We start from the raw sequence: 15,262 nt of genomic DNA, 5'->3' as shown, positions 1-15,262 counted from the left end.
ATTTGGCGATGTAAAAAAAAAGGAAAATTTTCGATGCCTGCCATTCTTGAAATATTTGTTGTTTTTTGTTTATTTAAATTTTGCCTTAAAATGTTCAATTTTTGGTTTGGTTAGTAATATCGTGGTTCTTTTTGTGATTTAAAGTTCTCTCACTGCTCTAGTTTTATTTTTACAATGGTTTATACGATCGCCGAAAGAGTTGAAATGATATTTATTTATGGTTCTCAAAATCGCTGTTTTCGTAGAAGTGCCACAATATTTAATGAGAGGCACCCAGATAAGCAGGTTGAGCATTATTACATCCAGAAGTTGGTAAGAAAATTTGAAGAAACTGGGTTTGTAGGTGATATAAAGAAAAATCAGCCAAGAATACTGGATGAAGCAACTCAGATTGAGGTTCTTGGGCATTTTGCTATGGATCCTGGTATGTCGACTCGTCAAGCAGCAGCTGCCACAAGAGTGTCTCGTGAATCAGTACGAAAGATATTAAAAATTAATAAATTCCATCCTTACAAGCTACAGATTGTTCAAGAATTTGGTGATGACGATCCAGACAGGCGGATCGAATTTTGTGAATTAATGACCCAAAAAATAATAAATGAGCCACGTTTTATAAAAAACATTTGTTTCAGTGACGAGTGCACGTTTTATTTAAACGGTAACGTTAATAAGCAAAACTGCCGTTACTGGAGTGATGAGAATCCCCATATTTTTAGGGAAGGGCACACCCAATATCCCCAAAAAATAAATGTGTGAGCCGGAATTCTAGGGAATAATATAATTGGGCCATTGTTTATTGATGATAATCTAAATGGAGAAATTTATGCTGAAATGTTAGAAACAACTGTTGAGCCTTTAGTAATAACAGAATTGGAAAACCAAAGGGATGAAAATGGAGATCTTGTTCTTGATGAAAATTTATTGGATTTTCAACAAGATGGGACCCCACCACATTATGTATTGCCTGTTAGAGAGTGGCTAGATAATCATTATCCAGACCAATGGATTGGTAGAAGAGGACCTATTGAGTGGCCGCCAAGATCGCCAGATCTCACCCCTCTCGATTTTTTTCTTTGGGGTCACCTAAAATCGGTCGTTTTCAAAACGCAGCCTGCCACCATTGAGGAGCTAAAACAAAGAATTACACAAGAGTGCCGATTATTAACAACTGAAGTTTTTAGAAATGTTCGTCAAGAGTTTGAAAACAGATTGTACTTTTGCTTGCAAAATAATGGAAGCCACTTTGAGCATTTAATAAAATAATTAAAGTTCAATGCAGATTTTTATTGTTTTAAAAATAGAATAAACGCAATATTGCAGAGTGTTTTCCTAGTTCTTAACCATTTGTACTAATGTTCAAATGTTAAATATTTTATGACATTTTCAAAATATGTTAATTTTATAAGAAATTAAAAAACACTTAAATAACCTTTAATAAAATATTAAAATTGGCATAACTCTAAAATAAATGCATTGATTATTATAAGTAGGGTCGCATAATATAGGGAATTAATAGACCTTTCAAACAAGGTATCACTCGACTACCCTTCCAATTTAAAATTTTTAAGGGGGTGGCTCTGGGGGTTAGGGGGATGATAGTATATCCCTAAAAAATTCATCATTTTGGTTCCCCCTTTGTACTATAGAAACGGTTTTAAGCATTTTTTTATATCTTTTACGGTTTAAAAATTATAAGCCATGGCTACTCTTGAAATTGTCACCCTGTATAGCTTAAAAAAAAATCTCATCTTTTGAAAATGCGTGTAAACTTGACAACAGAGAATCGATGAATGTGTTTGTAAACAAAACACCCCCCTTTGTCCTGTACCATGTTAAAGTCAAACAAAGTTGTTTACTAATTCTTACCTTTCAATGGTGTAAGCTACTGTTAAATTTTCCTAATTTAAGTCTCTCAGTAGCTCTCAATAGCAGCCAATTCCAGGCAATTCTTTTAGGTAACTTTCTATTTTTTCAAAGCGATTCGAGTGACTTTTCTCCTCGGTCATTCTTTAATAAATGTTAGGTATAAGTAATATAGAAATAATTTTTTGTTTTTAAACACTTAATTATAAACCGGATGAAAACTTTCCATTGCATTTAATTATCCAATTATTGTGTGCATCATTTGGAAATGTAACTTTTTTACGTCATTATGCCCACTATTATAGATCTTAATCATAATTGTATTATGATTTTCCATGATTGCTGGCTTTGAAATGAAGAATTATGCCATTTTTTTACCGCTTCTTTTAATTTTTTACCGAATTTTATTTTACAATTATTGAGTAAAAGATTCTGCTTTTCCTTTTTATTGTGTCTAGCCCAGACGGTGAGCATAATTTTTTAATGATTTTTCATGATTGTGGGCTTTGCGATGCAAAATTTTGTGAGAACGTCTACGAATTGAATTTCTTCAATTATTTTGTAAGCTGAATGCAAATATCAATTTTCTAATGTAATTATGCTCACTACAGATAAGCATAATTTCATTGCGATTTTTGACGATTGCATTTTCTCCTATTAAAGATTAAGAGCTATTCTGGGAAAATAACCAAAATATCAATTTTTTCTCTTATTATAAGTAACTCACTTACTTAATTGGAAACATTTTAAGTATATTTTTCTAAGGTAATTTTGCCAATTAAACGATCAGTATCATTTTATTTCGATTTTCCACGGTTTCTAAATGAAAAAAATAGCCGAAATATTATTCAAATATTTATTTAGATTACCAAATGATCCAAATTTCTTGTCCCGACCCCTTTAAGATCTATAAAATTCATATAAATTATTACCCAGACAAGCATTATAATATGCCCGTCCTTCTAGAAAACAAATTCCTTTCTTAAAAATAACCTAAAAATGTCAATATTTTAAGGAAACATTTTATGAATAGCTTTAGAGATCCTCATAAAAACATCAATATATCACGAGACCATCAATTTTTATAATTAGTAAATAGGATTAAAGAAAAAATGAAAAATTACCGTTGAAGAAACACACTAACAAGTCATTTTAAAGTCTCTCTATAAAAGGAAATATCGTTTAAATAGAGAAAGACCTGTTGCGAGTCGGGCACGATGCCAGCGCAGCCCTAAGGGAAATGGATTTTTGCCCTATATTTTCGTCTGATGGGACTTGACTGGAGAAAGCTGCTTAAAAAGAGTAGTTTTTAAAGATTACAATGTCTCCTCATTTCGTCGCTTAGGATAATACATGTCAGCCCTATTATTCTTTAAAAAGAATGACATTATTTACGTTTTTTTTTTGTTAATATTGCAGATTCTACGTAAAAGAACAGGATGCGTTACCCCTGCCGGCTTACCGCTTACCTCTTACTATTGGTAACTTGCTGCGCAGCTGAAGAAGAGCATCGGAAACGTGCTCCCGCTGGTTTCACCGGAGTGAGAGGAAAAAAGTCTATTTCTGATGAGACGTATAATGTTTCTTTGGAGGAAAACTCCTTACAGCAGGTAAGTACACTAATTTAATTATTAAGAGCTACAAGTAAAACTGATTTTTCAAGTATATTTTCTGGATGTGCTTGATATTTGTCGTATGGTTATTATAGGAGGTTTCGCCCCAAGAACCCGTCGTCAATCTGCCCATAAATTACGTGATGGAAAAACGTGCTCCCTCGGGCTTTTTCGGGATGAGAGGCAAAAAACCGTGGAACTACCCGTGGATCAACTATCCCGAAGAAATGTTCAAGAGGGCCCCGATGGGTTTCGTCGGCATGAGAGGCAAAAAGGACAATTCAATGGACGACAACGAAATTGAATTTAGTAAGTATTTTACAGCTAAAAAATTAACGTTATTTTTTTTAATTTTGGCGAAAAAAAATTAAATACGCGCTGCTGACAAGTCGAGAAACAAGGGTGTAAGTCCACTGGATTCATTGAATAGCTAAACCGGTTGTGGCTAAGCTCCTTGTCACTTTTACCAATAAACTATGAAAATGAGTGAGCAACTAATTTTCGTATAAAATATTCAGTAGATATGATTAGATGAAAGTGTCAAGTAAAGGGACTCGGGCATAGAGAAAGTAAAATAAGTAAATAAAGAAAGTAAAAATAAGAAGTGGGCTTAATCACACATACACCAGTTAACATCACGTTTATGACCTGACTACAGCGCCTTAACTCCTATAATGGCCAATAGAACCGTCGATTGAATGTCGCGCCCTTTGAATGGCGAGGAGTAGTACTAACCAGAAACAAACATAAATTTGTGATGTTATACTAGCGGGAAATGTAAAACTTGATTAGGGCACCATATTTAGATTTTGCTTTACTATACGATGCGCTTAAAATTAATAGGAAATGGGTGTTTTTTTCGAAAACTATAGTACACAATCAGAAAAGGTGTTAGGTTACACAAAGTTTTCCATTTATCAGTTTTTCAATTTATATACATACTATAATTTCTGAAGGACCCATACATTTCCTACTCCTACATATATAGTTCTCGGTTTCGGAAAAATTGCTAGAAATTCATAAGTTATTCATAAGTTCACAATAAATAAATTAGGACCTTCCTTGTATAAAGTTTGTTAAGTACAGAAAGGTTATAGTAAATGTATAAAGGTCAATAAAATTTTAATAAAATCAACAAGGAATTACCTTCTACTCAATTCAGCAGTAATGTTTTTTAGTAAATATTATAAATGAAATAACTACCAACAAAAGAACCAATAAGTCAAAATTACATCAGCAGAAAAAAAGATAAAAGATTCACAAAATGTGTTAATATATTAGGTTTAAGAAAATTAATTCAACAATAATATTGATTCTCATCCCTTATACTCAAAATCTGAATTTATTCCTGTTACCACTGGGATACCTCAGAGATCTCTATTAGGACCCTTATTATTCTCATTATACGTTGCTGATATGAAAAATATTATATCTTATTCAAAACTACAACAATACGCAGATGATTCTCAGATTTATACATCGTTCTGATTAAACTCCTTACGACACTCACCAACACAATTTAATTCCGACTTAAATAATTTACATATATGTATATGCTAAGGCTCATAATTTGAAACTAAACCCTTCAAAATCGTATCTCTTATTTCTAAGATCCAATAGAAATAACATAGAACATATTTCTCAAGACTTTGTGGTTAAAATAGACAATACAGTAGTACCGGTTGTTAATGAATCAAAGAATTTGGGTATTATTTTTGATAATACTTTGTCTTTTTCAGCCCACATAAAAAAAAATTGCCACTGCTTATATGCGCTTAAAATATTTAAATAATCTAGCGTCACTTACCGAGTGAAACCAAGTATTTTTTGTGCAACTCTTTAATATTATCATTGTTTGATTATGGTGATGTAATCTACAATGATGCAATTACTTCGGCAGTCACATCTTCTATTCAAAAAGTGCAAAATTCCTGTATGCGTTTTTCCCTGAATATTTGCTACAGAAGTCATATTACCCCATATCTTAATAATCATTTTATTCTTTCGATGTCAAATAGACGCAAATATCACATGTACTCTTTCATACACAGAATTTTAAAGTCGGGAAACCCACCATATCTAAGAAAACTTTTCAATGTGAATGAACACAACCATGATACCAGACGGTTTAATATATTTAGTGTTCCTCAGCATACAACAGCAGCTTTTCAAAAATCATTTAGTTATGTTGCAGTTCATTTGTGGAACAATTTGCCTCATTGTGTTAAGGATTATTCTTTTTATAAGTATAAGAAGTATATAAGAAATATGCTTATGCAGTCACAGTATGATGCCTAATAATTAAATATGTATTGAAATGAATGTCAATAGGACATTTTCCAGTCTCTTTTCATTCAGGTTGTGTCATATTCATATAGCTGTACTGGGTCAAGTCTTCACTTACATTTTCGTTTCGCATTTAATAAGATATACCTGTATTATATTATTATTTATATTCATATATATTGGATGTGTTTCCTCTCCTGCGCTTCCCTGATTCAGTCGCTGCCTACCCCTGCCCTGTGTACATAAATATGAATAAATTGTATTTTTTAAAACTTTTTTCAAGCTCTCACTATCAAAAAGTATCGAAGAAATATTCTTACGTAAGGTTTTTTTTTTTAGTTTTTTTGTTATTTTGTTTCCTTTTTTGTTGCTTTTTCTTGAGGATGTATCACTTAAAAGTGCCTCTTGCAGAGGTACTTTTGAGAAACGTTTTTTTATAATCGAGATGCATTCCTATTTGCTAACTTCACTTGCATCATAAGTACAACTGTTTTGTAATTTTTGATATTGGCAAATAAACGTTTTGAATTGAATTGAATTTAAATTTAATTAAATTGAATATAAAAAATTCATAGGGTATAAACTTACAAGTTTATTTTAATTAGGAGTAGCAAAGTTTACAAAGTAGAATTTATAAAGGGTGTTGCAAAAAATTGTAGTAAATGTATAAACGCATTAAAATGGCAACCAGGAATTCATTAGTATTGGTTCTATCAACAAATTATCAATAAAAGAGGCAATAAGTAAATATGTTAAAAGTAAAATGTACACAACTTACCAATTTGGCTTTGAAAATTTGAAATTGGTAAAATTGCTCTTCTATATGGTAATATTTCCGTCAGTAACTATTACCGACGGAATGGTTGTCGTACATTCTAAATTAAACACTATAAACTGTAAGTATGGTATTAATAAAGATTTTTTATGTTTGATTCTGGAAATGTTGCAGGTCTAAAGCATATTTTTGTTTTATTAATTTTTATAATTTTAATTTTAATGATTTCTGAACATTAAAAAAAAATTACCTCCTTTTTATTTCTATAAGTCTTAAAAAACATTATAAGAAACATGTAAACACATATTTAACCTTATTATTGAAGAAGGAAAATTTAATTAAATTAGATATTCTCTGAGCTTAATGTGCGGCTATATTTGTATAGCGGTTTTTTTATATCTGATTTTTATTACTTATTTTGTGAACCAAAAACCTTATGTGATCACATAGGGGTTTAAGGTGTTGATAGCAGGCGTTTATTAATTTGTATTTATTTATCATACTGATGGTTAATATTATTACGTTCTGCTACTGCTTAAGATTTACAGTTTTCTAGTGTTGATCAAAACAATTTGATTAACTTAAGAGAAAAGAGTTAATACTTACAGATGTGTCTATTGGCATTTGATCTATGTACCAAGATTCCTTAATTATCAAGAAAAAAAAATTACTTCTAAGTTCTTTCTGAAGAGTTCATAGCATAAAAATTAATATAAAGTGTCTGGTAACCAGATACTTAACTTCAGAGTGTTAAGGATTATTTTGGAAATTGGACACTAGCGCCCTTATTCTATTTCAGTCCTGTAATTATTTAAATACTTCTTAAAATTTTTGTTTTTACGATTAAGAAATTGCACGATCCCTCTCCGGCAAGCAGCTGGCCTAGCACTCGTTTTAACCAGCTCAATTTTTTGTCGGAGCTCTAAATTTCGAGGGTGGTAATCTATACAATCATAACAAAATACATATACGAGTAACCACATATTATAGAAAACAAAATATCAATTCTTATAACAAAAACAGAAAATGTACATATTTCCTAAAATAGATAAAATCTCCAATACCTGTGGAACATGAAGTGGTGAATGACTTGAAGATTTGCATCCATGATTTTTGAAGATTATTTATTATAAGCTTATTTATTAACTGAACTCAGATGTCTCTCTCAATTTGAGCAACATCAATGAATACATCTTGAGACACACTTCGGGACTGGGTTGCAATAGGACTTTTTTTGCATTAGGGGTCTTTGAGTAATTATACTCACTTTGCATTTGAATTTTATGGTGACCATGGTACAGCGTCCCATGTAAGGCTCATAGGATTATCAGGATTCTTAAACTTGGAACCAAAAAGTGTTGGGCAGGATAGATTCGACGAAAATTTAAAAAATCTATAATTTTTGCGACTGTCTGAGCAATTACTAATATGCGTAAAGGATATTTGGACAATTGTCTTAATCTAGATAAACACAAGGCAATATAAATTCCCGAAATTTTGATCGGTAGAATATGGAGGTCTAAGAATTAGATTTGAATTGTAAAAATTGAGAACAGTGAGATAGATATGTCCAAAATAGGACTGAATGTGTAATTATATGTAATTACAAGCCTGGTACCCGCGACTTTGTCCGCGGAAACATCCTTATCGGTGGAATTTCAAAAAGTTCGTTCGTATCCGGGGCCTACATTATAAAAAAACATTGTTGCAGTTAATTTTTTTTCTTAAGTTGATGCCTGCGACTCGTTGGTGCGGGCAGTCTACGTTCAAACTCCGAAACCGCGCCCTCTTAGTTCTCGAGGTCACGGGTAACAATTTTCCCATTTTTTACCCCTTATCGGTGGAATTTCGAAAAATCCGTTCTTATCCGGTGCCTACATTAAAAAAGGAACCCGTTGGCAAAATTTCAACTTGTATTTGCTACAAAAAACTTTTGTTAAAATTCCATTTCACAATTTTATGAAGTTGTATACTACGTTTGTCCAGCCTATTATTGTTTATGCGGGTCCCGTCGCGTCTGGTGCCCGGACTTGGTGCGCGACAAAAATTTACTTGAATTATTGCAGCGACTTACAGCGAGAGACTTTCAAACGCAAATTTGCTAACTTTTGAAAAACGAAAACTTCGTGATGATTTAATTTTTACAATCAGAAGTCTTTATAAATATTTGGGCTGTGATATAAATGAACTATTTGAAAGAAATCAGGATATTAGACTTCGCGGTAACACTTTCAAATTAAAAAAACAGATTTATAAAACAAAAACGCGTCAAATATTTTTATCAAATAGAATGATCGATGTTTGGAATTCGTTATCCGTAGATGTCGTAGATGTCTTCTGTAAACTGTTTTAAGAATCGTCTGGACAAATTGGACATGTTTAGCGTTTAAATTTGGAAGCTGACATTTGAACATTTAGTATAATATATATTGTAATGCCTACTTAATTCATAGAGCTATACAGGATGTAAATTCTTGACTTTTAACTAATAAAATAATAATAATAATAATAATAATAATAATAATAATAATAATAATAATAATAATAATAATAATAATAATAATAATACCTTGGAAATTAATAAAATACGTTCAAAATCAACCTCAACGTTAAAAAAAGATAGTATAGTCGTCATATACGATAGTTAAAATGTCATTATTGTCATATATGATGTACAGGGTGTTCCATTTTGGGTACTTTTGCGAGATATCTCCGTTATTTTTAGAGATAGAGAGTTGCGGTTTTCGCGACACTGTGCTACTTTTTCGTAAAACTAAAGACGCTGTTAACAAAATTTTCATAGCCCTTTTATTTTTTAAGATACAGGGTATTTTAGAAATTTTTGCATTTTGGGACTTTCCTCGTTTCTCCGTTATTTTTAAAGTTTCTGCAAAAGTAAAAACTCATTCTTATAGATCTTTTTCCGTAGAATCCAGTTGTGTACATATATATTTTTTTTGATTAACAGTTTTTGAGTTATAACCCAAACTTATGTTTTTTAAACGGAACACCCTGTATATTTATAATTCATAATATTGGCCTTTTTCTTACCTTTTCAAAAATATATAACAGTATTGCATAATTTAATTAACAGTAGGCTATGAATAACAATAATAGACAAATAAAAAGTTACAAATTAATAACGACGAATTGCATCATTTTTTTTTTTGTAATAAAAGAACATGAAAAACAAGTATATAAATTTAATAAACACTATAAGAAAACAACCATATAACAAAACAACATTTTTATAAGAGATGTTCAAAATGACCACCACCTTATGCAAAATTGGCACATCTTTGTAACCCTTTGAATAGCATTCAAAATAATAATTTGTCTCCTTCTCAGATTTTGCAATGCTAAATGAATTGCGTCTTGAAGTTCTATTAGATTATTGCATTGTCTTTTATACACTTAATCTTGTATATACCCCCATAAAAAAACCCAAATCGAGACATCGGGGGACAATGGAGGCCATCTAACAGGTCCGTTGGTACCTATCGATGTTTGAGCAAAGTTATTTTCAAGAAATGCCCTTAATAGCACAGAGTATGACTTGGGGCACCATTTTTTTTTGTAGGTAGACAGTGTTATATTGGGCTAGAGGAATATTTTCTAGAAGTTCTCGAATAACTTCCTCAAGTATCTCTAGGTACCATCTAGTTGTGCGTCAGTTTTTGGCACTCCACTTTCTTTTTCGATTTTTCTGCATGAGCTCGAGGGTGTCGCTTCTATATAACCTAAAACATCTATTTCTTTTACTTCCCTATTTTGTTTATTGTATGCTTTAGGACGCGGTTAAACAAAAGATTTGTGCTCAAGTAAATTGTTCTTTAAACAAGTAAATATACCAAAAAACGGTTGCCTTCTCTCTGGATATCTACCAAGCATAAAATTACAACATTAGAAATTGGTAGGTAGTCATATAACGGCTTCTAACTTACCTATGGAAATATAGTTCCGAAACTTCTTCAGCATTGTTATTGCTTTGTATAAAACATACAAGCATTTCATATTTTTCGTAATTTTCAAATGCTGCCATTTTTTGGCAAAATTCACAAATAATGAAAATAAATGGGTTTGGAGCAAAAACTCAATCAAAAACAGAGAAATGTCAATCAAAACCCGAAGATAGTTGACATTTATTTATTTAATTGTAATTTTTTTGTTTCTTGTTATAAATAGCCATGGCCTCCCATTAAATTATAAATTTGAATTATGATATTGAATTATAAATATACAGCGTGTTCCGTTTAAAAAAAACATAAGTTTGGGTTATAACTTAAGAACTGTTAATCAAAAAAAATATATATGTACACCACTGGATTCTACGGAAAAAGATAAAAAAGATTAAAGATAATGGAGAGACGATGGGAGTCCCAAAATGCAAAATTTTCAAAAATGCCCTGTATGTTAAAAACTAAAAGGACTATGAACATTTTGTTAACGGCATCTTTAGTTTTACGCAAAAGTAGCACAGTGTCGCGAAAACCGCAACTCTAAAAATAACGGAGATATCTCGCAAAAGTACCCAAAATAGGACACCCTGTACATCAAAAATTAGCCAATCAGAATAAGTCGATCTTGGATGGCAGAGTATTCCGCCCCGCCATGTTCAATATCTTCATACCTACAGTTTTGACGCACAGTAATCTGCCTTATCCACGATAAATCCGGCATCATCCAGCCTGGATACCAATTTGAAGGGGGCAAGCTAAACACCGGCTAGGATTGGGCAGAGGTCTGAGACTTGGTTTAGAGGGAGATAAAAGGACAAAGAACAACCTCGTGCTGACTGGGTAAAAGGTGACGTGAAAGTCCATCCGTTCTGTGATATTTTAACCGACCACTGCTCAACATTAAATTACAAAAAGAACATCCACTTAACGATAACAAGAATGAGATGATGAGCGATTAGCTGTAAGTCTCAGCGACAGTACAGTAATGCCAATGAAAAAAAATTTAAAAAACTCGAAATATTAAATCCGACTTACCAACATACAATATGTTGCCGAAGATCCAATGCCGTTGTAGAATGAAGTTAAATATATGTGTACTAATGTATGTAATAATTAACGATACCGTAATGACAAATGTTGCAATTTAATGAGGTTTTATGTCTACGTGTATGTGCTTTTTTAGTTCTTCTTTGTGTAGTATATAACGCTGGCAACGTCGCATTAATCAATTGTAATTCAGAAACGGAAGCGGAATAATAAACATGCCGTAAAACAGTAACGCAATGTTGCTGTTGTGACGTTATCTTATATAGTTTTAATAACTTTTCATATTGAAGTTTCATTTATATTCTAGATATAATTGTATTCTCGATTTTAGAACATGTTTAGAAGAAATCACAGAAAAATCGCCGGCCACGTCGCAGAGGCAGATAATATAGTAAACACACGAACTTAATAAATAAAGTCCAGTTCAGAGATCTATTAGAATCTTTGATGTGTCGCAGATGCCGCACTAAATAGTCTGTGCGCCTATGTCGTATTTAGTGTCGCATGATATACATGTTAGGGTTGCCACGAGACGAGACGAGACGAGATTAAGAATTGTCTCGTCTCGTCTCGAAAGTTCGAGACAAATATTTTTCGAGACGAGACGAGACAAGCTTATGTCTCGTCGAGACAAGACCTTGTCTCGTCTCGTCTCGTCTCGTCTCGTTTTGTCTCGAAAAGTTCTGATACCTATGTAAAAGTCCAGGATAAAACTTAAAAATTTAATAGACCCCTATAAACAATAAACATATTATAGGTACTTAAGTATGAAAGTTCAAAAAAATCATATTCGATTTTTAAATTAATTGGGTAGGTAGGCATGTTGGGAAAGATTTTTTTAAGATTTAATAATAAAATATTTATATGAGCACTCCATTCAAGTTTATACTTACATCTTACTTGTCATATTATATTGTTTTTTAAATGTATTTATTTGTTGTTGCTGTTTATAAAATATATTTATTTAACGTAAACTTAATTTGTTCTCGTATTTTTAATATTTAAGTTTCAGAATTTATATTATTTCTTTATGAAGAGTGCAATATAATAACTATAATGTACCTATTAAAATATTAAACATAAATTTGTGTATTTGTTTCGCTCTATATTTTTTTATTCTAAAATTTATAATTTATTATATTTACTTTATTCCATAATTAAGTAAGTAATTTATTATAAAGGGTATACACAGTCTTTGAAGCATGGCTTAGAAGGTTATATAGGAATACTTACTTTAGGACAAAAATGCCAATAATCGTATTGAACATATTACCTGTAGACGTCGACATTTTTCATAGACTTTTTTAACAGATGACAAAGTATCATTCGATTTTGTTTGTTCGAGACGAAAGATAGTTATTAAAAAACATATCATGTATGTGAATATATTATTAAATAGGAGCCTCTTTAAATAATAATTATAAAGCAAATTGCAAAATGTGGCAAAACCAAAACTCTAGGGACAAATCGATACGTTATGAATGCAGTTAAAGTCCAGTGCAACGATATATTAGAATAGTCACCCGTCAAAACACCAGCATTTTACTTCTCAAACAATGTAAATAGAAGCTGGATGACATTGTTTGGCAGGTGGAATGCTGGTGTTTTGACGGGTGACCATTCTAATATATCGTTGCACTGGACTTTACCATTTTTCGGAGAGTTTCGATATAGTTTTGTAACAGTGACGCAACTGTTCCGTCCGGTGAATGCAGGTAATATTCTTAAATTTTTGGTAAATTCAAAAAATATAATAAAATATGGTGTTTGTTTAAAATAAGAAAGCCCACCGTTTTATGACACACCTTGTATAAAAACGTTAGGTTGAAAAAAAAATGCGCAGCTAAAATAAAAACAGACGTGACTGGTCCAAGAGATTTAAATAAACATACCCCTAAATTCTAAGGATATTTTTTCCAATCTACACACCACCAACATTTGTTACACAAATCGTAAGCCCATTAGTATAATAATGGGGAAATAAAAAAAATAATTAAAACCTATTCCGTGATTTTAATGACAATTTTACCAATTATTACTAGAAGCATTTTACATATATCGAGACGTCTCGTCTCGTCTCGTCTCGCCTTGTCTCGAACATTTTTATCTCGTCTCGTCTCGTCTCGAAATTCGAGACAAAATACTTTCGAGACGAGATAAAATGGCTTCGAGACGAGACGAGACGAGACGAGACATCTCGTGTCTCGTGTCTCGCGGCATCCCTAATACATGTTTAAAAGGCAAAATTTTATATAGCTTATCTATGAAATCATTTTAAATATACGTAAAACTCTATGTTTTACACTATTTTTTATTTTTCTTTCGAAAATGTCAATTTTTAGGAATTTAATCCACAGAATAAATGAGCCTAAGTAATTTGTACACCTACTCTCTCTCATCACTTATTATAAACACCCCACTGGTGGCAAATCATTTATTTATTTGATGGATTAATTAAATATCGCTTGGAATATTACTTTATGACTCTTTACACATTAAATTTTGCGATTTAAATATGCATGCCATGTGACAATACAAGCAAAACCGGCACACGGACTATTGGCGGCACATCAAAGATTCTAATAGATCTTTGAACTGGACTTACCTGGACTGCCAATTTAATGAAAAGTAAATGACCACCATTGTGTATTTTCGATGTTGGTCACTCTGACAAGTTTCAGTTGTGTCAATTATAGGTAAACAAAACAATTAAATAGTTTGGAGAATGGTGTCCATGTTCTGAGATGTAATTTATAGGTATTTGCAAGCAAATACAGTAGACAATAAAGGTCTTATTTCGCCAGAAATTCCTTTTTTTATTATGACGACCGGTTTCGCGATTACAATCTTGTCCCATCACCAGGTCGAGAACTAAAAGTAAAAGACAAAATTTACATAGATACTACGCGTATCAAAAATTGGTAAAGTACTGAATAAAAACAAATTTTAAAGCGTACTTACATTTTTAAAAACGAGATTTGTCAAAACAGAAGCACATATAGAACGGTACAGTTAAAATTAAACGAGTAAATCTTATCATAAGATAACAAATATTACACTTAGGTTTAAAACAATAACATCTAAAAAGCACCGTTACAACACAATGGACAAAACGATCTAAAAACCATGATAACCGCCATTCAAACTAAATCACAAAAACAAATCTCTTAATATTCAAATTAACATTCCTGAAACTAATTTAATTAATATTTTATTTGAATAACTCTTCCCTCCCTTTCCGGTTAATTTATTTTAATAAAAAACCCCTCTGTTTTCTTAATGTAAACTGGTGGAGACATCTGTTTAACTGTTTAAAAAAATATTTTAAAGTTACTGTGGGTACCGCTATCTAGCACCCATTCGGTTATATGATATAATATATAGATTTTTATGTAACGTCAAAGTTTACAGAATAGGATACTATTCTATTCTGTAAACTTTGGTAACGTTCTTTTTTAATTATGAAAACTAGATATAGAAGACTCCGTTGGTTGGATTATTTTGAATGGCGTTTATCATAGTTTTTAGATTGTTTTGTCTATTATGTTGTAACGGTCCTTTTGAGATGTTATTTTTCGAATCCAATTAATAAAAAATAATTATTTTTATCTAGCTTAAATATACAGTCTTCATGGCGGCATCGGGATCTCAAAATATAACCATTAAGAACAAATTTATGGGTTCGGGGACTTTTATCGAGATACCGCAGCATAAGCACT

The 15,262-nt window shown here is 31.7% G+C and overlaps 1 protein-coding gene and 1 long non-coding RNA gene across 2 annotated transcripts in view; one reads left to right on the top strand and one right to left on the bottom strand.

The window, feature by feature from the left end:
* LOC126738456 (tachykinins) overlaps positions 1-15,262 on the top strand; it is a 171,373-nt gene that overhangs the window by 142,748 nt on the left and 13,363 nt on the right. Inside the window, exons 2-3 of the mRNA XM_050443816.1 lie at positions 3,283-3,473; positions 3,572-3,785. Coding sequence (XP_050299773.1) covers positions 3,303-3,473; positions 3,572-3,785 — 385 coding nt within the window. The 5' untranslated portion in view covers positions 3,283-3,302. The remainder of the gene's footprint in view (positions 1-3,282; positions 3,474-3,571; positions 3,786-15,262) is intronic.
* LOC126738615 (uncharacterized) lies at positions 9,725-10,596 on the bottom strand. The gene is made up of 2 exons (XR_007661397.1): positions 10,482-10,596; positions 9,725-10,417 (listed from the first exon to the last, which is right to left on the bottom strand). It is a non-coding gene; the product is annotated as an uncharacterized LOC126738615 (long non-coding RNA).

Source organism: Anthonomus grandis, chromosome 1, assembly GCF_022605725.1.
Source record: "Anthonomus grandis grandis chromosome 1, icAntGran1.3, whole genome shotgun sequence".
Classification (NCBI taxonomy): Eukaryota; Metazoa; Arthropoda; class Insecta; order Coleoptera; family Curculionidae; genus Anthonomus; species Anthonomus grandis.
Note: the sequence above shows the minus strand (reverse complement) of the source record. Positions and strands in the feature narration are given on the sequence as shown.